General features: G+C 40.1%; 3 protein-coding genes across 4 annotated transcripts; 2 read left to right on the plus strand and 1 right to left on the minus strand.

Moving 5' to 3' along the window:
* Positions 1 to 227: 227 nt before the first annotated feature.
* On the minus strand, positions 228 to 1,988 carry LOC108038883 (leucine-rich repeat-containing protein 34). Its single transcript, XM_017115747.2, has 2 exons — positions 1,511 to 1,988; positions 228 to 1,046 (listed from the first exon to the last, which is right to left on the minus strand). The coding sequence occupies exons 1-2, from the start codon at positions 1,929 to 1,931 to the stop codon at positions 304 to 306; spliced, it is 1,164 nt and encodes a 387-aa protein (XP_016971236.2). The 5' UTR covers positions 1,932 to 1,988; the 3' UTR covers positions 228 to 303.
* An 8,630-nt stretch (positions 1,989 to 10,618) lies between these two features.
* Positions 10,619 to 19,906, plus strand: LOC108038916 (protein anachronism). Of its 2 annotated transcripts, none has more exons than XM_017115803.2 (5): positions 10,619 to 11,168; positions 16,402 to 16,778; positions 17,117 to 17,380; positions 18,166 to 18,238; positions 18,716 to 19,906. In XM_017115803.2, the coding sequence occupies exons 1-5, from the start codon at positions 10,873 to 10,875 to the stop codon at positions 19,125 to 19,127; spliced, it is 1,422 nt and encodes a 473-aa protein (XP_016971292.1). In that variant the 5' UTR covers positions 10,619 to 10,872; the 3' UTR covers positions 19,128 to 19,906. The 2 variants fall into 2 exon arrangements, with proteins under 2 accessions (XP_016971292.1, XP_016971293.1); XM_017115804.1 differs by having other exon boundaries at positions 17,117 to 17,376; positions 18,716 to 18,834.
* A 1,121-nt stretch (positions 19,907 to 21,027) lies between these two features.
* On the plus strand, positions 21,028 to 24,850 carry LOC108038915 (solute carrier family 28 member 3). Its single transcript, XM_017115802.2, has 8 exons — positions 21,028 to 21,204; positions 21,951 to 22,004; positions 22,066 to 22,261; positions 22,318 to 22,522; positions 22,922 to 23,686; positions 24,053 to 24,380; positions 24,443 to 24,623; positions 24,694 to 24,850. The coding sequence occupies exons 2-8, from the start codon at positions 21,951 to 21,953 to the stop codon at positions 24,777 to 24,779; spliced, it is 1,815 nt and encodes a 604-aa protein (XP_016971291.1). The 5' UTR covers positions 21,028 to 21,204; the 3' UTR covers positions 24,780 to 24,850.
* Positions 24,851 to 24,873: the final 23 nt, after the last annotated feature.

Raw genomic sequence — 24,873 nt, forward strand, 5'->3', positions numbered from 1 at the left:
TATAGTCGCCCGATCCGGCTCGTTCCGACTTATATACTACCTGCAAAAGACAATTTTTGGGAAAGTTTCAAGCAGATAGCTTTAAAACTGAGGGACTAGTTTGCGTAAAAACGGACGGACGGACAGACGGACATGGTTAGATAGACTCTCCTGGTGAAGCTGATCAAGAATATTCTTTATAGTGTCGGAAATGTCTCCTTCACTGCGTTGCAAACTTTAGACTGAAATTCGTTTTGACCGAAAAGCAGATTTTCAGTTTATTAGGCATTCGCAAAACAGAAGCAACCAACTCTAAGCCATTTTCTACCTCCAGGGCACCACCCTGTAATCCTGCAGGGCCTCGTCGTAGGTGTAACTGATGTCCACCTCGGCGTGCCGCAGCACCTCGGCGTCCAGCAGGCGGCGCAAAATCATCGCGGACCGCGAATCGAAGTGGTTGCCGTACAATTCCAGGCGCTCCAGCCAGCAACATTTCTTCAGGGTCACCAGGATAAGGTTCATTGCCTCCGGCTGAATGTCGTTGTAGTTCAAGTGGAGGTGCTGCAGCTTCAGGCACGAGGAGAGGTACATGGCCACCCATTCGCCACCATGTGTGCCAATCGAGTTGTAGCTAATGTCCAGCAGCTCCAACCGCTTTCCAATGGAGATTCCGCGCAGCAGGAACAAAGCTCCATCCGGTCCGATTTTATTGCAGGCAAGTCGCAGGCGCCGGAAATTGGATGTGGTCAGGGAAAGGTATTCGGCAATGGGCAGCATGTCCTGGGCTGTCAGTTCGCAGTGTTCCAGCGACAGGCTCCAGAGTCTGTTCTGCATCAGCAGCGAGCCCAACACAGAGGCCAACTTCTCTGTGTCCAGGCTGAGACTCAATCCCAGCAGTCGGTCGGCATACAGACGCCTCACTCCCGCCGACTTGTGCACCCCGTCCGCGATCAGAGCAAAGTTGTACTGGGTCAGGTTGCAACTGGATACGTTGAGCAGCCGCAACGTGGTGTTGACCAGCAGGAACTCCCGCAGGATCCGCACATCGTCGTCGGTGAGGGGGGTGCCTGGGGATCAACAGGAATTTAGAGCAGATTTCTTATAAGGATAGTCCCCATCATGAGCTATTACAGGAATATTTTTTAGTTACATAATGCATTCGAACAGAAAACACCTTAACACCAAAATTAACTAAAATTCAAATGTAATAAACCAAAATATACATTTAAGGAATAATTTAAGGAAAGTGGGCACCCTTTGCTCCAACTTTGATAATCCACATGGACAATCCAAAATGCATAATCCAAAATGTCTTAAAATATGAAGATATAAAAAGCTTTTGGGATCCTTTGCCTTATAATTTTTAATAATATGCCAAAAAATTTGTCATTTAACGATGATTAATTTGTTGACCCATTCTCATTTTAGTTATTTCTAAGATTCCTATGACTTCTAAAAAGGTGACCCACAACTTTACCAAACTTATACATGGTTCCAAATGCATTTGATTAATTAGTAAAATTGAGATTACCTTCCAGGCTCAGCTGGCTGACATCCATCTTAAGCGCATTAAGGCGCATCATCACGAAGAACTCATGGGGAAAGCGCATCAGAGTCAGTTCGATGTACCACACGGGGATCAGGGAGCGGGCAAAGTCCTTCAGCAGACGCGCATCCCAGTTGCTAACAACCAAGCCCGTAATTTTCACGGCCAGCTGATGGCGCTGCAGGAGATAGTTGACGATGACCCGGAAGTCACGGATGCAGTGGTACTTCCGACCGATCCGATCCTCGAATTCCAGTTTCTTGAACTGGAACTGCTGGTAGGGTCGCTTGTCGTACTCATTCTGCCAGCAATAGAGGAGCAGGATTGTGAACAGACGGCTTTTCTCGGGCGAGGTACTCGGGCATTCCTTCGGATTATATTCGCAGGGAAGGATCACGTCGCACATCTTGATTGTTTCGTGTAGGAATAATGTAAACTAAATTATTAAATTTGGTATTGTAAATTTGTGACAACTTAGCCAACCCAGATTAGGTGGGAAATATAAACAAAATCAAATCACTGCATACTTTTCAGCTAACTGCGAATCTGTGTAAAATAGACACTGCTTTTTGTAAACATTGAGTTTGGATTTATTAAAATATAAATTAAAATAAAAACATTGTTAAAAAATAAATATACAAGTAAAAATAATGCGACAACAAATTATAATCTTAACTTTAATTGTGATCGATTTTAAATTTTATTTAAATTTTCCGTTTTTTGGTTTATATGTTTTTATTTTATTACAGTTAATTAGAAGATACTTTAAATTTATTTTGTATTTTTCTGTTTTCCAATAAACTATACTTTGTTCAAGGCCTATTTTATTTGGTCAAATCTATGTTATTCAAGTCTAATTCCAACTTTTTCGCCTGCCAACGACTTAATAAGAACTAAACTCTGATTGTGGCAAACCAAGACGATGGTAAAAAGTTTTATCGTCTTGGCACAATGGAGTACCAAAACCAAAATAGTTCCAAAAAAGTACGCGACTGTCGTAAATTGTAATACATTTTATAAATAGTTTCCAAAGACTTTTTAGCACTATTAAAAATATGTAAAAGTCAGCTCGCCGGAGTTCCTCGAAACGGCTAAAGTGTGGCCACCTTAAATAGAGCGGAATGCTTCCTCATTTTCGTCATAGTCCTGCCAACAGCCAGGCTGGAAATCCGCTTTTGGAGCACAAGACATCCACGGTGCCATTAGCATAGTTTGCCTTCAGTTCGAAGGCACAAACTTGGTCGGGGCGAATTACCATAAACGCCATTTCATTCATTTATGTCTCCTATTCCACAATGGGCTCCCATTGTGGACGGACCACGTGGTCCCGAGCCAAGGCATCCTGGCGTGCCGGCACGCGTCGTACCTGTCCTATAAATACGCTGCAGCCCAAAACCGATATAGCTATACACATTGTTCATATACATACACATATAGATATAGATATTGGCATCGGGAAGGAGCTGCACGTAGCCAGTGGGGAATGCAGGAGTATGAGTGGTATTTGCGCCATTTATGGTCGGGTAGCATCTTCATTTATTTGATTACCTTCGCAGTGCTTTAGCATTGAAGAACGCATCAGTCAAGAACAGTGCTGACGGCTTGGCTAGTTTTTGATTCATCAATAATGATTATCAAATAAGTCAGATACTTCTTCTATAGTGTTGAAGTGCTTTAAGATTCTTGAAACAATTTTCACCGAAACTGAACGTTTAGAATCTGTTTTTTTTTCACTAATGGTTAATATCTTCTTGTACTAATGAATAATATTTTTAATGTAGTTAAAAAAAAATAAAAGTTACTTTTAACTTTTCCTTGGATCGTATTTTTAATATATGATTTTTTTTTATAAGTTACCTTTGGTAGGTAATTGCTAACAGTTTCGGTGGTACAGTGTACTTTTCTACAATATTTTGTAGTATGGAGTATAAAAACTATGAATAAATTTAACTTATAAGGACCTATATTTATAAATATTTAATCGATTTTTAGGTATGCATAACAAAAAGGTTAAGTATTGTAACATTTTTTTAACAATTTATATTTCGCTATAATCTTTGTTCCAACTGTAGTATTTTTTATTGTTATAAGGATTGTTAGCCAACCCAACAAAGGTTTAGTGCGATTGACAATGATGTCTTTGGCATCACTGTTGAAGGAGAAGCCAATGGCTTTGTCTGTGTCTGAATGGGCTACTGCTCTAAGCCCGACGACAGGTGCCCAATCAATAGAGCAAATGACGACTGACAGCCATTGGCTGGGAGTTATTTTTCACTTTTACTACCTGGCCATGGCCACAAGATTGCTGGTTCTGATTCTGACTTTGGGCACGGTAGATGGGCCAGGACATGGCCATGGACCTGCTCGAATCTGCATTAATTTACGGCCAGCGATGGTCAGACGGGCAGAAAGCAGACAGCAGACAGCCGGGAGCCCAAGAGGCTCCATGCTCCATGCTCCAGGTTCCATGCTCCAGGCTCCAAGACGAGCTCCTCGCTTAGTCATCAAGATGGCTGATGCTGCTGACCAGCAGAGGCAATTAACAGCGGCGACAATTCGGCCTGCCTTCGGGGCCTCAAATTGAAATTCGAAAAGTGGCAGAAGAGCAGCAACGCCAACCGCGCAGATGCTTATCTCTGCTTAGAAAAAAAGCGCGATAATTAAAAATATTGTAAAATGCCAGACGGCCAGACGCTCATAATTGCTGGCAGAGGCAGTGGCAGAAGCAAAGGCAAGTCCAAAGGCCCAGGCAAAATCGCAGACGACAGGGAATCAGTCGAAGTCTCAGTTTACAGCAGCCAGACAACGCGACGCGGCGGAGGAGCAGCACTGCATGTGCATATCATTTAAATAACTTTCTGTCGCTCAGCACAAGTGTGAAACTGCAGCCACTATCCGCCGGTTCACCTGCTCCTCAGCTGCAGAACTGCAGAGCCCATGGTCCATATTTGGATGCAACAACGGCGGCGCATCTGCATCACTTGGGGACAATATTGACAGCGGCAACACCGAGTGTCTGCCACGGCCTCCAGACAAACTGCAGACGCGAGACATGCACTTGTCTCCGGCTGGCTGGGTCAGCCTCCAACTCCATCGCCGGCTGCCCCTCCATTCTCCATCCTCCATTCTCCATTCTTCATCCTCCATCCTCCACCGACCATCCTCCGTCCTCCGGCGAACGCATTCATTGTCAATTTTGACAATCAACAAGACGCGGCTACACATACGCCTGCTTAAATGCCCCTGCATCAAGAGCAGCACCCTACAGAGCAAAAACAGCGAAAGGAAAATGTATATATTGATTTTTAAATATTTTTAACTTTTATGTAAACAGCTCCAAAAAGGCTCATCAAATTTAAGCAACATTTTAACGAATGCTGCCCTCTCTTTTAAATTCTTGTTTATATAATTACTTGTGTTTAACAAGCAACGAAAATTAATTAATATAATGCTTTTAAATTGTTAGCTAAAATGGATAGTTTTAAACTCCCTAATAAATATAGTGTTTATTTTTAACAAATATTGATAGTAAATATAGAATATCTCTTTTGAAACTGATGACATATATATTCCGAATTAAGCAATTTGCCAAATAAGAATATTTACCTACTTGATAATTACATCTAGCGATTAGAATCTTAGAATTATCTCATTAAGCCTTAATTTATAAAGTATAGTAAAATATATAAATTATTTGAAGAAAAACAAGTGTCTAGAAAAATCATCAATGGAACTTAAATATTTTTTCCCATGTAGCACCTCACACCGCAGACTATGCGACGGGCTGTCTGGCTCTCGGTCTCGGTTTCGGTCTGCATCTTCGTCTGCTGAGATCTGGATCTGGCTGGAAGGGGCTGGCCCAAAACAAAACACCAACAGAAGCCAAACGACGGCACGCGAAAGTCCTAAAAACCGAAAATGAAAATGCGCAAAAATTAATAACAATCAGGCCTGGAGGTAAAAATCCCATAGCGAATACGGAATACCCTATTTATACTTTATGAAAGTATAAAGTATTACACTTCAATCTGATCTTTAGTTTAATTGTAAAAGTTGATTAGTCTATCTTAGGGTAAATTCTTTAAGAGATGTAGAGACCCATTCAAGAATTATTAAAACAATTTTTATTTTTTCCTGAATATCAGTATAAGGTTAATTATTGATTACAGAGAACCGAAACATTTTACATTTATTAATAACCAAATATTAAAAACCTATTTACTTAAGAGTAAATGAGATTATAAGTAAAGTTAATTTACAATTCTGCAGTATTAATGAAACGGTGGCTCGCAAATTTGTACCCCATAATTATATATACTTTTCTAAACTATTTTAAATTATATGTATATGAGTGACCATTGAGCGTATGAGTGATGTTGCCAAAAGGCAGGGTATACCCGAAACAGAAGCGCAAGAAGCGGCTGCAAATAAACGGTAGCACCGGCCTGCAGGGCATAAAACAACACAATAACAAATTGGCTTCTGGTCTTTGCATTCCACATGCAATCTGAGACAACAATCACGACAACTGCATTCGGTACTCGGTACTCGGCACTCTTCACTCCCCACTCTTCATGGCCGAAAGCCAGTGGCCAAGATCGGGAGTCAGAGTCGGAGTCAGTGAGCCAGAGATGGTAACACCCTCGGTGCCTGCTCGTCCAGCAACCGAATAACTAACCAGCACCCATGTTGTACACATGTCTGGGCCTTCGACGGGGTCTGGACTCACTTCTTGGCCTGGTCTGAGCCTGGTCTGGGCCTGGTCTGGGCCTGGTCTGAGCCGGTGCTGACTTGACACGTCTGGTTCGCTGGCTGACGAACGTCGTGTATTTTTAATAGACTTGCACCAACCCACCGGACCTTACCGCAGGCTGTCTACCCCCCAAGCCACTAAATGTTCTTTTCATTTGCCTCTTCTTAAACTGAAAAAAAATGATCGATAAAATATACTTTTTTTATATACTTTTATTTGTTAAAATTTACCATTTAGAGTATAATTAATTTTAGTAACCGAACCAACAGAAAGGATATATATATATGACCAATAAAATACATAACAATTCATACTGGAAAATTCATAAGAGAAAATTAACTGATTTTGATCTCATTACTTGAAAGAGTCTGATTTTTTGATTAAGATCAAATGAACATAGTATGGGTTTTTCTTTTATTTTTCATTAAAGATCAAATGCCTTTAGTTTTTTCTGTTTACTATGTTTTTTAAGAATCTTAACTTAACTCAAAAATAAGTTGAGAATAAAAAAATTAAGAATTACAATTATTTAAACAAATTGCTACTTTTGTTAAATGCTTACAACCTAAACCTTGTATTTTATTTTGCCAGTGCTATCTTCGTTTCTGTTGATTGTGTAAGAGAGGTGACTTGGGATTCCGATCCCTCTTGCAACGCTCATCAAGTTTGTAGTGAGGGATAATTATGTTAATAACGTGTTGATGGTTAAATAATTTCGCCTCGGTACTTGCATATTTAATGTAGCTGGACATGCATGTGAGCAGGCTGATCAAACATTGTATTATAATGCCCAAATTTTAGTTATTTTTGCTTCCAGGAAATCCCCTACCCTTTGTCTCAGAAACTTTGAAGGTCAAATCCCGCACTCTCCAAAAAGTATTTATAGTTTCATTAGTTGAGCTATGACTGCTCAATAAAGTTTATGTTAGCGCCTTACAACCAGCAAAACTGATGCAAGATAAGAATTTCCCACCGCAAACTATAAATCCACAAAAAGTCATAACAATCCGATAAGCCAATAGTTGGCACTTCATGAACAGTGTCAAATATATGTCTATTAGTTTGGGCAATCACAAGCACGTATGCATTTAAATGATTTATTAATAAATTTAATCTATGGAATTATAATTTTTAAGTATGTTGAGTCGTCATTCAAATCTAACCAGTTAAACCCAATGTCAGATTAAAAACTAGCCATAAAGAAATGTACTTTTAATGGGATTTCGATAAAAGAAATACTCTGCTTTAGAGTACTTACCAAAAGCTCACTATTATTTACATAAGCTAATGGAAAAAATAACTGATTTAAATTTTTATTACTGAGACTTAAAATACTTCGAATTTTTAAATCTATACATTAAATTTATTATTCAATCATTTCAAAACATTCGTGCTGGTAATTAAGCAAACAGCCAAATATTTCATATTTAACGACGTAAGAAAAACAATAACTAAAATCCAGTTTAAGAGCGTTTATTAAACCTTAATTCTACAGACTACAAAATATATGTGTTATATGTGGTCCTTATAAATATCCAAAGGTATCCTTACTCCATCTAACAAGTTTCCTTCATTCAGTAAAGTACATCTGTTTTGTTTATTAATTTACTTACCATATTTATTAAATAATAACAGGGTAGTTAATGGGCGGACTCCCTTAATCAATAAGTACGCTCGGTGTCACCAAATTCAAACACGTTACCCTGATAATAGGCATTAAAAACTTAACCATATCAGTTTATTGTCCGCAATTACTTTCGCCTGATGCGATCGACTAAATATAGAACAGAGTTTGGCACTTGTAACCGTCCAGAAATCACTTTAAAGTCAATAGCCATCGACTAGTAGTTGCCAGATGTTTTCCAACCAGGTGGTGCTATGTGGTGATAGTGGTGCCGGTGGTGCTACTGGTCTTTAGAGCCCCCCACGTGCCTCCACCGGAATTGTTGCTCATTGGCGGCAATTGCCGGCTACCGTTTAAAATTAAGCCGCACAAATTGGCACGAGCGTGAGGCATAGTACGGATTTGTCAGAGAATTGCTTTCAAAAATAACCACGGAGAAATGCCGAACAGAGAAATATGTCTCACAAGATCAAAAGAAAACCAGAAGTATTTAGATTTTGTATTTAAATTTTGGCCAATTATACGTCCACGCGATCGGGCAGCCTTGAAAAGTTAATGAAAAATCAAAAACTGAGACCTGACTTGACTTGACTCATTTGGCATTCCAATTGTTTGGGTATAGACATATCTACATGTCTGGCTCTTTTCTGTTTTTGTGTTTTTGTGTTGTTGCTGACATCCACATTGTCCACAAAGTGGGACAAATTCTATGCGAGCGCTCAAATAAACAAACATTATTATATAAAGTTCGCCACAAGAGGCGCTGATTGCGTTCTACATATATCTTGTTTTCATTTTTTTCCCTCCTCATCCAGCCGTCGAGATTATGAATCTGGGCATTTGATGCGATTGCAATTTTACATAACACCCGACGTCTGGACAACCGCCCCCCTCTGGCCGACACTCTATTCAGAAGTTAAACGGTGTGTAGACATATCACATGAATGGACAGCGGGACGCAGCCGAATCCAGACTTTATAAAGTGCTGCGAATTATACAATCATTTTGAAATTCAATTTTGGTCCAGACGAGATGCTGGGAAAGATGCTTAGATGCTGCAAATAAATAAATAAATCAAGAACGTCCTTGAAGTCTGGGCTTTTTGGATTTCCGTATGCGAATGGAATGAATAATACGGGATAGCTGAACCAGAACTGTTTCGTATTCCTCATGCGTAGAAAGAGCAATGGGCCAAAGGATGGGCTTTCTGGGGTTAATGCCGTACCAGGCACCGCACGCACCTCTAATAGGATATATCCGCCCAATTCACCGTTCAATTGATGGACTACGCACTTTCAGGCCTATCTTTTTGTCACTTGATTAATCCTCACGCACAAATTCAATCCCTACTGAAAGTCACGCGCAAAGACATCTGAATTTTGTGCCCCAAAAAGTCAAACTGATAATAGAAATAGCTGCGTAATCAAAACAATTTGATTAAGTCACACTAATTGTGTGGTTGCCCGTAGAAAATCACTTCACATAAATCTAATCGCCCACGCACCAAATAGGAGTAGGAATTACAAGTGCTACTACGAGTATTTACGGACATTTGCCTGGACTCGATGGGTGCAAAATCATTCAAAAGATTGACAGTGATTTGGGCTATTTGTTGGTTGGTTTGCCCGGTTCGAGTGGTGTTTGAAGTGCTCAGATAGAGACACGTTTCTATCGGATAGTTGTATCTGAAGGCATTCACTTAAGGAAGTCACCAAACAAACCTAGGTTAGGACCACAAGTATCACTTTTGGGCCCAAAAATAAGCCCCATCTCGAGCACGCAGGCACACACACAGATACAGATACAGACAGAGATACAGATACAGATACAAGCCCAGATACAGATACCCCCAAACATATGCAGGCGTATTCCGTATCCACGCATCGCCACTATGCCCATGTCGACGTCAGCTGCGCCGGCAGATCCTCAAGCGGCGTTGATTGGTCGGCCACGACGGAGCCGAGCGCCCATCCGAACCGCCAGCCGAAGTGCCCGAGCAGTACACTGCAAACTGGGGTCGACTGCCAAGCGGTTCTACCTGGAAATAACTGCCGAATTGTTTTCTATACCATTATATATTATGATATCATAATAAATGCATAGTCGATGAAATTATCTCTTCTTGGAGTGGACAGAAAAAAAAGCAGACCAAAAAACTAATTAATCAGCATATTTTCCATTTTGAGAGTATATGTATGTACAATTAAGTAGAGCCTTGTACAGTGCAATCCCTAAACAATTTATAATAATTTTGGTTTCTACTGTATTGGTTGCTAGAAACGTTTTATTTAAACTATTACATAATTAATGGTAGGATAACAAGATATCTTCTTTTTATAATACACGAACTAATAAGATTATCTTATAAATTTTAACTGTTTAATTTTACAGATTACTCTTTTTGCAAAACTAATTTATTTAAATAACACAAGCAGTAGTTAATTTTTTATCAAAATAAAAACCATTAAAAATCAGGAATAAATAATAAAAATTTTTACAAGAAAACAAAATGAAATAAAATTAATTAAATTAAATAATTAAAAACAAAAAAGAACAATCAAGTATCAAACAGAATTTTAGGCGTTCACAATTTCTTGCAGTGTCGGCAGCAACGCAGCGTTTACGACCATAACAAAGTAGATATGCCCCGGCACAACCAAATTTTTTCTTATTTAAGACTAAAAAACCGACTGGCGCAAATCACTTCATACTTGGTTCTTAGAGCGAACACATCGAACACAAGCTGAAGGCAAGAAACAAAAATTAAATCAGCTATAAAAATATACAAATTCGCCTGCTGAAGAGGCAAAGATAACATTTTAATTGGTGGCCAAGATGCAGTAAACAATGTGCACAAAATAAATAAAACAATACAAAAACGATCTAGTGGTTGCTAATTAGAAAAGACAACTAATTCCCAGTGTAAACATTTAGTTTGGTTAAAGCCAACAATAAACAAAGAACAGAAAGATGGCAAGTGTTGTGCGTTGTGAGAAGAGCGGAAGGAACCGCATCCGAGAGCTAGTTTTGGTCCTGTCGTTGGTCCTGATGGCCGGCGACTCGAGGGCCGCCCCCTTCGATCCCTCCTTCTTTATAGAGGGTGTCCAGTCGGAGGTGGTGAACCCGTTCAATCGCACCATCTTCAACCGCTTCAACCTGACTGAGGAGCAAATCCTGAGCATCCAGAACCGCAGCAATCCGAATATGAGGGACACTTCCCCCCAGTCCCCCAACGAGGTGCTTCTGCGACAAGTCGCCACTCATAGGTAAGTGCTGAAGCACCTCGAAATTTTTAAAACAATCTCTGTCAATCATTGTCACGCCGCGCCTCAGAATAGATACCTCTTTCCCAAAATAGAAATCTATATAAAAAAAAAACGCTTTACCCCAAAAAAATCACCAAAAAGTATAAAAAGTTGTTATATTGTATACAAAAAATTTCACACAGTGCAGTTGGCAATAAAACGCCCAATCAGTTTCGGGAATACTTTGTGTATAAACAGAATTTTTGTGTTGCCAATTTTCCAAAATATTTGACGTCTGTTAAGTGAGAGATTTGTCCAAACACGGGCCAATTTCACTCAAGGCTAAAAACATTTGTGCAACTCGCAGTTGTGGCCATGCGCCCAAAAAAATCTATAGCGCCGTACTTATCCGAGTATATTTATACCCGTTACTCGTAGAGTAAAAGGGTATATTGTATTCGTGCAAAAGTATGTAACAGCTAGAAGGAAGCGTTTCCGACCCTATAAAGTATATATATTCTTGATCAGGGTCACTAGCCGAGTCGATATAGCCATGTCCGTCTGTCCGTCTGTCCGTCTGTCCGTCTGTCTGTCCGTCTGTCTGTCCGTCTGTCTGTCCGTCTGTCTGTCCGTATGAACGCTGAGATCTCGGAAACTATAAAAGCTAGAAGATTGGCATTTTGCATGTAGAATTTAGGAGTTCCTACGCAGCGCAAGTTTGTTTCAAAAAGGTGCCACGCCCCCTTTAACGCCCACAATCGCTTATATACGATTTTAAAAATTTAAATATTTCGGAAAAGTAAAAATGCAGTTTTATTGTGTTTATCAATACCTATTGAAATGTAGAAGAAATTTTTCAAATCGGACCATTCGTTAAAAAGTTATGCGTGATTAAAGTTTCTATCTCCATCTCCCTCGCACTCCCTTTACCTGAGTAACGGGTATCTGATAGACGGGGCACCCGACTATAGCGTTCTCTCTTGTTTTAAAAGTACATTGTACATATTTTTGCTTCATTTGGTTTATGTTCAACACGATTGCCCCCCCATGCACTCCGATTCGGCGAATTAATAAAAATATGTTATGAAATATATACTTTCCCATGAGATTTTCCACATGTGCACTCGATTATTAATTATTTATTGATTGAACGCATCACTAAATGCATGACGTTCTTACAAAAAGTCATAAATGTAATGGCCTCGCTTAGCAGACCGAAAATAATGATCAATAAATTATTTTAGCTATACGCGAGAAGCGTGCCCACAAATTGCGTCGTTTGTTTGCAATTATCGGAAAACTAGAGTGATTAGAATCGCGTGAATTAAAAATCAAAAAAAAAATTGGCAAACACTTATATTGGTTCATGAATTCAAATGCTTTGCTTAGCCTTTAATTAATTTTTGGTAGCATAGTCTTTAGTTAAGTTATAATCATTTCCTTAAACCCCTCCAGGACTTAAATACTAAAAAATATAATTCAAAATTAATAGGTACTTACTTAATACCGTAAGACTACAATTTGTCAAGATCATTTTGACAAAACGATCCTTTTATAGTAATGAATCTGAAACATAGTTTATTATAAAAACTCTTCTAGCCAACTATGCAACAAGGAATTTTAAATACATTGTAAGATAACCAGACTTCAAATTAAGGCTTTAAAAGTCTTTACTGCAGCAAACCAAATAGATCAGAGTGCCTCAAAAATGAGATCTCAAATTGAGACTTTTAGCCAAATTTATGACCCCAAATCAAGGCTTTAAATGCCTTTTAACCAACAGTCTGACCGCACAAAATCAAATAGATCAGAGTGACGAGGGCACTGGCAGCCCAGATCCATCAATGGTATCTGTTGTATCCATCAGATACTGTAGTGCAACTGTCGCGACGCCGCTGCACAATGCGGACACACTAACACCCGCACTCGCACTCGCACAAACTGCAGGCTGCATCGAATTCCGTTGGCGGCGGCGGCGACCTCTGTATCTTTGTATCTCTGTGTGTCCGTCGGTGTGCCCGCGGATGTCTGGCACATGTCTGGGAGCAGTCTGGGCCATGTCTAGCTATCCGGCTCCGACTACGACTCCGACTCCGTCTGTGTCTCCGGCTCTCCGGTAATGAACTTTTTGTAGGTCGTTGCTATGCGAGTCGGGCGTTCGTGGGGGCCAACAGCTGATATCTAAATTGTTTCATCTTATTTGATTGCTTTGGCAGAGTTCCGCACAGACGACAAAACAAAAAAAAAGCCAAAGCACAAAAAAGGCAAAACTTATGACGTATGAGTAATATCGGGACAGCAGACTTGTCTGCCCCCAGCAACTGGCGCAATGGTGCAATGCAAACAGTTGTAGGCGTGTGCATTTCGACTGACTGCAGTTCGCTGTTGGTTGCATGATAATGAAGTGCAGCCGGCGAGACACTGTCTAGCCGTTGTTGCCACTGTTGCTGTTGCTACTGGTGTTGCTGTAAGCTTCAGGCAACGGACTGCAAGAGTGCAAAACCGCAGACGCAGACACTGAGGCGATGCATTCAGAGATGTCTGCCCCAGGCAAATGGAGGCCAATGCAAAATTTCCTCCTTCCTGCCCCAAGGCACCTGCCCCCCAGAATGTAACCCTGCCTCTGCGCATGCGTGACTCACGCATGAACAGAAATAGTATCCACAGCAGGCAAAGCATCTACGGTAGCATCAACCACACACCGAAAAAAACGACTATATTGATACCCATTAGGCTTATCTCAGCTTCTTTCAATGTCAGTTCGAAAGACCATAATCAAAAGACTATAAATTAGCTTGAGATGGGGAAGAAACCCATTTGCAATGGAATTTAAATGTACTTGAAGTATTTATACACAGCAAATATCAATAAGAAAATTACATTTATCATTAAACAGACTAACTTATTTATTGATTTATTTTCTATGGTAGAACTAAATATTTCTAAAACGAAAATTAAATCTTTTATATGATATTGTACAACCAGCTTCCGGAAACAAATTTTCTTATTGTAGTTATATTAATTTCTTTCAATTACTTCATTTTAAGTTTCTGTTCTTGAACAAAGAACGTTTAGAATTTGTGATAAAAACCTAAAACTGCACTAAAACATTATAAACACCTATTTTTATTTATTTCCTTGTTCAGCATATAATTTACTAACAAATTGAAATGAAAACAGGGAATCCCCTGAGCCAGAAAAAGAGTAATTTTTGTATTATAGTCAGCCCTGTAGTCCTCAAGCACTTTCGACATAAAACAGATCAGATTGACCCCGATTTCGTGTGATTTTTTTCGGTGCAGCATCTAGGCCGGCAGACAGGCAGCGAGCAAACAACAAGCGGACGGAAAGACCGTCTGTCTGACAGACTGACAATCTGTCTAGACGGTGGCCAGACAGACGGCACGACTCAACGAGTTTTCAAGTTCATGCCACAGCCGACTCCAGACGACTCCGCATTCAGGCATTCCTTGGCCAGCCCAGCTAGCCAGTAAGCAAGTCAGCCAGTTAGCCAGTTAGCCAGCTAGCCAGACAGATTCGATTCGATTCGATGCGATCACAACGTAAACATAAACAAGAACCGATAATCAGCCAGAGGCTATTCGACTCGATTCGTCTCGACTTGGTTCAGTTTCGGTGGAGAGCGAAGGACCGAAAAACTTAAAGACCGAAAAACTGGAAGACTAACACTCAGCCGGCGACCGTGTTTCATAATTATTTTTTGGCTAGACAAATTGCGCCGCGGGCCACACCAAAAACCAAAACAATTAGGCAGTTATTTTCTTGATCTTTTTGTGCATTTCGTGTGGGGAAAATAAAAACGAAACGTCAAGCGCGTCTCAATTACCGATCCAGACGCATACAATTGTCCAATTTTCTGTCGAGAGAGTCTGTCCAGATTAGATCATAGCTAACTAACTATTGTTGTCTGCCCGTCTCCCGATGATAGTGCACTTGGAGAAATGTCTCACAAGACTATCATTTCTGTAGTTATTTATATTGTGGTTTTTGAAGTTTAAATCTGTATTGTTGAAAGAAGTAGAATTCCAATTCAAAAACTAACTATATTCCAATTTAAAATATATTGTGATTGCAAGAAGCATTTGCTATTGCTAGGGTTTTTTCCTAGTGCACTGACAGACAAAGATCTGTCTCGATCTCAATGGGTTTTTAAGTGACACGGTCTGTCATTCGCTCCACTATGAGCACTTAGCTCATAATCAAGTTTAGGAAATATCCCGAACGAACGAATCCCGTGAAGGCATTTAATCAGCGCCGATTTCTCGGGCCAGTTTCATTTAGTTGTACTGGAAACAAGGAAAATAGTTTAGGAACCGCCAAGTCGGATGATTGCTCTTTGGATAAGCAACTATCGCCTGCTATTACTTAACTGATCACAAACAAACCTATTTTATAAGTGCCCACCTAATCGGTTAGGCCCAATACACACCAATTTGAGTAGCTTATTTATAAAACTATTTGGCCCCGAAAAAACAAGAACTAATTATATAAAGAACTCCCGCAATCTCAGATTTCGAGGGCGAAAAGTCCAAAGTAGATAGATTATCTTGAAAGTTAAATTGCTATCAGTTGATATAAGCTCAAAATAAATCATAATCGGTATCGGGAATTAGTTTTGTGGTCATGCAGTACGTTGAACTCGGGAGGTCATAAATAGTTTACTCATTATGGGTGGTTCCCAAATATTAGGCCTCCATTCGGTGGCAATTTTACAGTCTAACCAGTCCGTGTATAAGAACTAGTTTATTCGCTGCGTGGGTGGTGCGCCTAAATTGAATCAAAGATATAAATTTCGTTAAATGAAAACGAGCACGTTTTCCCCGCTGACCATCTTCTGGATTTTCTATTGTGAATGTCTGTAACTTAGACTGCGCTCTAATGTCAATTAAGTGAGCCTTACATAAACACTTGAACTAAATTTGCTGGGCACGACGATTCGGGCATACAAATAGTTTTGACATGAGCCACAAAATGATGCCATCTCCGAGTACCCAGCACCCATGAGCTACAAGGGTATATTAGAATTCTCTAGGAAGAATGAAAGGGAATAATAGATAGAATATTAATATTTAGTAAGAAACATTTGATGTTCCAAGATCAATTAAAATGTTTTTCGAGCGAACAAATGTTTAAGTAAAAATAATAAAAATATATTAAATATACATGTATATAGATGGTGCGGCCAAGTAACATTTTATATGTTATCTTATAGTCTAAACCTTTGTTTTTGCAGACTCAACGACATCGCCCAGATTGTTCAGAAGACCATCTTAAACGAGAACAGTGGCGTATCCAAGGAGAAGGCCGGCTTTCCCTTCTGCGATAAGGAAACTACCAACTCGGATGAATGGCAGCTGGGCAACAACGTGACACTCCATTTTGCCAGCACTGTTTTTTCGTCCAACAGCGAAGACCGTTTGAGCAGCGCTCTGCTCCGCCTCTATAAGACCAATCCCGGCCAGAATCGCGACCAGGATCCCGGCCAGATTCCCGCTCAGCCGGTCAGCACGGAGTCGCCGGGCACCATGGCACCGAATTGCGCGAAGCAGCCGACCGTGGGTCCCCAGATTCGGGTAACCGTCTCCATTATTCTCCAGCAGAGGAAGAAACGTAAGTAGGAATCGTATACATGGGATTAGCATTTATGTATATTTTTATTTTTTGCTCACACAATTTGTAAGCGAACATAATAAAATATTTTTTTCACATCTGTTTTATAATCAAACTTCATTAGTTGCGTCATTTTGAACGCCTAGCTTGGTCAGCAAAATTGATTTTTTATTAATTATTAATTTGTATCGATTATATAAAAGTACAATTCAGCTTTTCCGGAATTCTCCGGAATTGAAACCACTTGTAAACTAAATTTTTGATACTGATAAATTAAATATAAGACCAGTCTTATCCACTTATCCACTTCTTATCCAAATCCCCTTTTTGGTCCACAGAGCGCAAGAAGCGCACCTGCAACACCGCCATGCTGAGCAGCTCCTCCACCGGCTGGGTGGAGATCGACGTGAAGTGCGCCCTGGCCTACTGGGAGCAGCAGAACCGCCAGGAGCAACAGCACCGCCAGATGCTCCGCCAGCAGCAGCCGCAGAACCAGTTGATTACCAGCGTGGTGGGCTTGCTGATGATCGAGGTGCACGACGACGAGGAGAATCCCCTGAAGCCGGGCCTCTACTTCGAGCCACCCACTTGCGAGCAGGCAGGTAAGCGTGTTGTTTGCCATGTTTAACTAACGGCCCCAGGAACGGAGTGGAGGCACCTCCCAGCCGCCCCATCAGTCACTCTCTATCTATCACTCATAAATCCCATTCATCTCGATAGCGACAGGCCCCTTTCCCACTATCGCGGCGATTCGAATTTATTTACATTACCTAAAAGGTCATTACTCAGGCGATTTCGGGGGCCGGACAGCAGTCAGACGTAAATTGAGCCGACCGAAAAGGAAAAAAAAGTAATTGCAGACTAAATTCGAATATCGGTAGACGTAATACAAAGAAATACAAAAAAAAAAATACCTAGTCGTCTGATTGTGCAGGCAAGTCAGCAGAATCTAAGGCTCAATTTACAATTTCTACCCAGCACGTTTCACTTACGAAACGTTTCTGTCCGAATATTTAAAAATTCATGAGGTTGGGTGGCCAAAGTGGAGCGGAAGTAACGAAAATCCAGAGATCTGTTTAGGATTGATTCATGTCTTGAAAGTTATTGCCCTGGATCGGTAAGATACAAACTCGCAGACGCAGAATTCAGCCCAAGGTGCTACTAATCGAAATTGCTTATACGCACCGTTGTGCGCAATGCTCGGCTTTGTTTGTTGTTGTTCAGTTTTCTGCGCTTTTTGCTGCGCAAAATTCTTGTCGATGTTGTTGTTCTTGTTGTTGCTATTTTGCATGCCCTTTCATTTGCGCGATTTCCAATTTGCATTGCATGACCTACCATACATTTGAAGCCAATATTAATGGTTTATTTGGCTACGTGTATTTTGCAGAGATTGCAGTCCCATGGAGTGTTTACCGAACAGAACCGTTTAAGTCTCATCTGGCGAGTTGGACATTGCCAAGGTAAGTGTTATATACATTTTCCCCTTCTAGGTTTAATTTTACTTTGAAAATATCGATTGCGTTTTGAATTCTTCCCGCCGAGCACTGCTTTAAATAGCTGATCGACAGTACTGCTTGTCAACTGCTTAGCTTTGGTTAACATAACAGAGTTCTGTAAAGTAAATGTAAAATTTTTAAGTAGAATAACTTAAATTAAATAATTTGAATTATTTCTATTTAATTATTTAAGCAATTTAAACATTTTAAGTAAATTTATAATTTTGAATTCAACCTTTCTTAAAAAGGAAATACATTCGTTATATACGTGAATTATCTCTATACGTGAATTATCTCTCTATTATCAAGATTGTTAAACTTTCAAATAAATTTAAAGCAAAGAATACTTATAAGTACGATTTCAAGATAGTCTATTATCAATTACAAGAATAAGCCTAAGTTCAATTAATTTATTAACAATTGAATTATTATTTTCCACAGAAAACCAAGGTTAGACCTTCTCTTCAACGGCAGCAACTCCATGAAGAGCAGTTACAACACACCCAAGAGCAGAACGTACATCGAATCCACCACATCCAACTCACCCACGATCGACAACCAGCTGGACGAGAGCGGCGAATACGAGAGCCAGCAGCGGGATCGGGTCCACCTGCACCACCGACGCCACTACCACAGTCACCAATCGAATTCCGAATCCGCCCAGGTCGAGGCCGAAATCGGGGCCGAGGAGGCGATGTCCTCGGCCAGCGGCAGCGAACAGCAGATGGAGCCCGTTTCGAACCACCACCGACATCGGACTGGCCACCAGCACCACCACCATACGCACCACCAGCACCACCACCAGCGCCACCACCCCAAGCACCACAAGTTTTCGACCCACAAGCAGGAATAGATGTCGCGATCATCCATCCACCCATACCCATTCTCTCTCACCCACACTCATGCTGGTCTTATAATTATTTCTTGTTTTATATTTGTAACTTTAGGGCCAGTTGACTTAATTAGTTTTTAGTTGATCGGTATCCTATTTAAATTATATTTAAAATTTCGTTGTAAGCTAAGCGCAAATTTTCGGTCGAAATTCGATTTTAATTTTAAAATCTCTCTTATATTAGAAGCCTGTGATTTAGATGTGTTTGAATTCGCACATTTTTTGCTATGAAAATTGTTAGAACCTCATGATGAAAAGCAAACCCGGAAAACGTTTAACACGAATTTAAGTAAAATATTTAGATGGTAAACTAAATTAATCAATGCCTTATCGAAGCATTACAATCCCAGACTTCTGCACAATCCACTCGAAAACCAGCAAGCCAAGGACGAACCAAATCAAGCATTTTCGATTCCATTGATAAGCGATTATAGTCCCGGAATACAGTTTTGTTATATAATTAAGTCACTAGGTTAAAAGTGCCTTCCTGCTAGCAACGAAGCACCAAGAGCAGCCCTAAATCTCAAAATTTTCCCTTGGAAACTATTGTTCTGTTTTGTTTTTAAGATTTTATAAGAACCACATTTTCATTAAGTCAAACTGCTGTCGATGCATAATCCTTCACCTCCATCCTAACTAAGTGCATTTGTAAGTCGATTGCAAATATGAATAAAATATGAAACATAAATATATTAATAAATATAAGACGCAAGCGTTTAAAGTTGCGAATTAAATATGAATCCAGTTGACTACCGGTTTTCTTGTGATATGCCTATTTGGATTAGATTGTCACTCGAGGGGCTCGGCGATAAGATATGTTTCAATTTCTTATAAAATCGCAAAGAATTGCGATTGGAAATCTTTTTCAACTTTGCACTCGACTATTTATGACTCTCAGCGATTGGCCAATCAATTGTGACATTTCCGTAATCGCTGCTGCCTTCGACCACCAGTAACGATGCCCCAGACCTCTATCAATGGGCGGGAGTACGATTCCATATCGTCGAGGCCCAGTAAATTTACCTCCACCCTATCGCAATCACATATCTCAGACGTCATCGCTATCGGTGGCGATCTGCGGGGAGGTTTATAGCCCCTCCTGGTAGTTATCTCTACATAACACCCATGCCGAGCACCTCTCATTTGTAAAAACCAGCTGATAAAACAATATACTCGCACTTGTCATCCCAATTGCCTATTCAACGACACACTTCCATTGCAGGTGTATTCCACTTAATTGCCGAGATGTACAGAGAAAAAATATTGAGTACATTTAGACGAAATTTAAAGATTGATTAACCGAACTTAGTACTACTCTTTCAACAAGATGTTTAAGCAACTTTTTTAAATCGCTTTAACTTAAATTGATAAACCTAATCCTTAAAAGACACTCGGTTCTTTTTAAGTTCAACTTTAAATTACAACTTTATCTGGAGAAAATGAGTTGTCACCATCAAACTAATATTTATTTGATAATTATTTCTGTGTAGTTAAAGCGAATTAGCGCCTTCCAAAATAAATCCCAGTGTTCGCTTTCAAGCGCAAGCAAATTGAGTTGTGGCTGCCAAGTACCCATTGCCAAATATAAATTCAAATATATGAAGATTAGCCTAATTACGAATTTAAAAAATTTTAATGGCATTTAATGAGAACATAAGTGTCATTCACTCTTAAATGGAAGAATGCATTTTAATCGGCAAGGCCAATAGAAATCAAGATATTATAAATCATTAGATAGTTCCCAAAGTTAAAAACGAACCGTGTCGATCCGAATCTGATATGCCCTTATCAAATACCGTGTACTTGCGATCGTATTAAAAACTCCCTGCCGCAGTTTGGTGAATTTAGTCTTGCCGCGAGTTTCAACGAGCTACGATGGCAGTTAGCCACAGTTTTTAATCCCACTTAGCAGATGCATTAATCAGCAATTAGTATTCGGCCAGTACGCACCGAGAGTAACGACATTGAAAACCCGTTTCGGCCACAACAAACCGATAGTACTCATTAGATACGAAGCGAAAACAAATCATATAAAAAGGTGAATTAACTGGCGTTGCACGAAATCAAGGCGCTAAATTAATTAGACTTTATACACAAAGTTATTAATTGTGGTATTTACACAAGAGTAAAATCTGTTTATTTTACTACAGTTTACGAATGAATTACATTAATACTTAGGCAAACAAGTGTGCTTTGGTGACAAGTTATTTAAGTGCATATTGCACGGGATATACTAGCTTGTTCTCAGAATCGGCCGATTATAAATAAGTGCTTTATTAACTTTCACGAGTTTGGTTAAATACCACTTAGATAGTGCTATCAGTACATTTTTGATTACTCCCATTGTGAAATCCCAACCGAAAGGCCTCCTAACGGTGATATTGTATTGAATGGGATTTACAACCCGCATATATCAAGAATTTAAGTTGAAGTGGCTTATTTACACCCAGTGCGGCAGTTTACCACCAATTCCCGCAACTAACCTTTTCGTTTAATGACCGGAAACTATTTGAGTATTGATCCACGTGTTGCAGTAAAGCCATTGACTTTCGAAAACCATGTGCGAATTGAAGTGAAGTTTCCAGACTTATCGCTTTCTTTCGAGTGGGCACAAGTCGTCTAACTTGTTGAACCTTGATTTAGTTGGCCGAAAGAAACCTATCTTTTGGCGTTGGACACTTGGCATATCTGCCCACTCGATGGCTGAAATAATTTGATACAGCTTATGCCAGATTATGCCAGATTACGATTACCGCGAATGACCAATAACTTGTTGTTTTATAGATGTCAGCCGACTCTTCGAAGGGGGCCATTAACAATGGCTACGAAATGGATCATGTAAGTTAGCTTTTAGAAATGCCAATCACCATGAAATGCTTAAATATAATCCATTTTTTAGAAAGAACTGCACATACATGACTCTGATGAATTTAAAGAAGTGCAACTGGAAAACATTACAGACGTCGCAAAAAAAGAAGGATATTTAGATAAGAATCCGAAAGTTGCGCGTATTGTGAGGATCTCAATTTATGTACTGTTGCACCTTGTTGTTGTGGCCTACTTCTCCTATGCCACCTATCATTATAACGACATCAGTGAGTATTACATCGAATAATCGCAAATCCATATGATAACCTTAAACCCTATTCAGACAAATATGATTGTACCTGGGGAGTTAAAAACGAATTATGTGGTATTAACTTCTGCACGGGTTATGGAATGCTTCTGCTCCTGCTGGGATTCACATATTTGGGTCTCTTCTACTACTACATTTTCAAGCCAATGGTGGGGCTCAGCCTACACAGAAACTACCTAAGGCCCTGGTCCAAAAAGTGGCACAGTTTTAGCAGGACCAGGTAAGTTTTATCACTATTATTTACTTTTTACTATTATATGTTTTTCTGCCAGAAACTTGAAGTTATTACAATTCACTTTACCTAGAAAGTATCAATAATTTGAGTATAATTAAACATTTCTTAGAAAATTGATTTAATTATAAGTAATTATTTAAACTCTAACGAAGATTAGTCTTTTTATTTTATAGTTGATTTCTTGCTGATCCTCACTTATATCATTAAATATTTTATCTTATTATTATTATTTTCCTTATATAAACAATCTAGACACAATATTAGAAAAACATTTTTAAGAAAGAAATAATTTTTTTGGTTTTGAGGTCTTAAATGAATAAAGTGCTATTTCCAGTTTATTAACTTAATTTCCGAAACTATACTTACACTTTTTATTACGCCCAGGGTTGTTTCACTGGCCAGCATCGCAGTGCTCCTGGCTCTTTTGGCCATCTTCGTGTACTTTGAGACCCGTGATGAGCCGCAGAAGCTGGTGTCCCTGGTGGCGCCGTGCTTCTTCATCCTGTGCGGCTACGTGTTCTCCACTAATAGAAACGCCATCAAGTGGCGCATCGTGATCACCGGGATCACGTGCCAGTTCCTTCTCGCCATCTTCTGCATCCGCTGGGAAGTGGGCCGCAAGATCTTCGAGTGTTTGGGCAACAAGGTGGCTACATTCCTGGGCTATGCCACCGATGGAGCCCTCTTCGTTTTCGGAGACTTCCTCGTAGTAAACAATGTGTTTGCCTTCGCCATCCTCCCGGTGATCTTCTTCTTTAGCTTCTTCATATCACTGTTGTACTACTTGGGTACGATGCAGTGGATAGTGATCAAGCTGGGTTGGATCCTGCAGGCGCTTCTGGGCACTACTGTTTGCGAGAGTGTCACGGCGGCGGCGAACATCTTCCTGGGCATGTCCGAAAGCCCCCTACTCATCCGGCCGTATATCAATAAGCTGACCAAGAGCGAAATCCACAGCATTATGGTGTCCGGCTTTGCCACTGTGTCTGGCACGGTCCTGGCGGCTTATTTGTCTTTTGGAGCCTCGGCCGCCCACTTGATCACCTCGTCAGTGATGGCGGCTCCAGCCACACTGGCCATCTCCAAGCTCTACATGCCGGAGACGGAGGAGAGCCAGACTTCATCGGACTCGATTGAGCTGGAAAAATCGTAAGTATTTTAAAATAACATAACTTTATTACAAGGATATAGTAGTATAGACAAGAAACAATCATTAAAGAGTCAATATAAATATTCAATCTATATTTAATATTTATATTTGTATTACACAAAAATGGTTTAAAGAAGTAAAGTAATCCATTAATTAAGAACCGCTGGGGCAATTAGGCTCGAAATTTGTTAAGTTGTTCCTAATTGCCTAAAAAAATTATTATGAAAGAAAAAATTTAAAGTCGCGTCGGGATACAGCCTGTAGCTTATTGTTCTCTTAATACGATGCTATGTTTTGGAATTAATTAACAATTTATGGACAAAGTTTGGAAGTCTTACTATTATACTTATATTTTCTTAATGTAGGCAGGACTCTTCTCTGTTGGATGCTGCGTCCAGTGGAGCCAGCAACGCCGTGCCAATTGTCCTCGGCATCATCGCCAATATAGTGGCCTTTGTGGCCTTCGTCGCCTTCCTCAATGGCCTGGTTAGCTGGTTTGGCTTCTTGGTTGGCCTCGATGACATCGACTTCGAGTGGATTTTCTCGAAGCTGTTCATCCCGCTCGTTTGGGCGATGGGCGTTCCAAAACAGGACTGCGACATCATTGCTAAGGTAGTGGCCTCAAAGACTATAATCAACGAATTTGTAGCCTATGAGCGACTGGGTCAATACATTGAAAACAACGAAATCACCGTAAGTATTTACTGGATTTGATGGAATCACTTATGAGGAAATTAAAACCTAAATTATCGCAGGCCCGCAGCGCTGGAATCGCCACGTTCGCCATCTGCGGCTTCGCCAATCCCAGTTCCTTGGGCATCCTCATCGGATCCCTCAGTGCCATGGCGCCCCATCGTCGCTCCACCATCACTCAGGTGGCTTTCCGAGCCTTTGTGGTGGGCAGCATAGTCTGTTTCGTGTCAGCTAGTTTTGCAGGTCAGTAGAGTTAACCGATCTAAAATATTCGAGAATTATTAATGCTTATTTTATTTTAAATTTTTTGCAGGCATCCTTATACAAGAAGAAGATGAGAAGGTGAGCTACAACAGGATATTCCAGAAATTGGGGCGGAAAAATGCAACGGACTTTTAGTTCCTGGAAGTTTTAGATCGTGATAATTAGCTGATCAAATTAAGCAAAATACACAAATTCTTATTTATTAAAAAAAATATTGTTTGTTATTGTA

This window comes from Drosophila rhopaloa, unplaced genomic scaffold, assembly GCF_018152115.1.
Source record: "Drosophila rhopaloa isolate 14029-0021.01 unplaced genomic scaffold, ASM1815211v1 contig_115, whole genome shotgun sequence".
NCBI classification, from domain to species: Eukaryota; Metazoa; Arthropoda; class Insecta; order Diptera; family Drosophilidae; genus Drosophila; species Drosophila rhopaloa.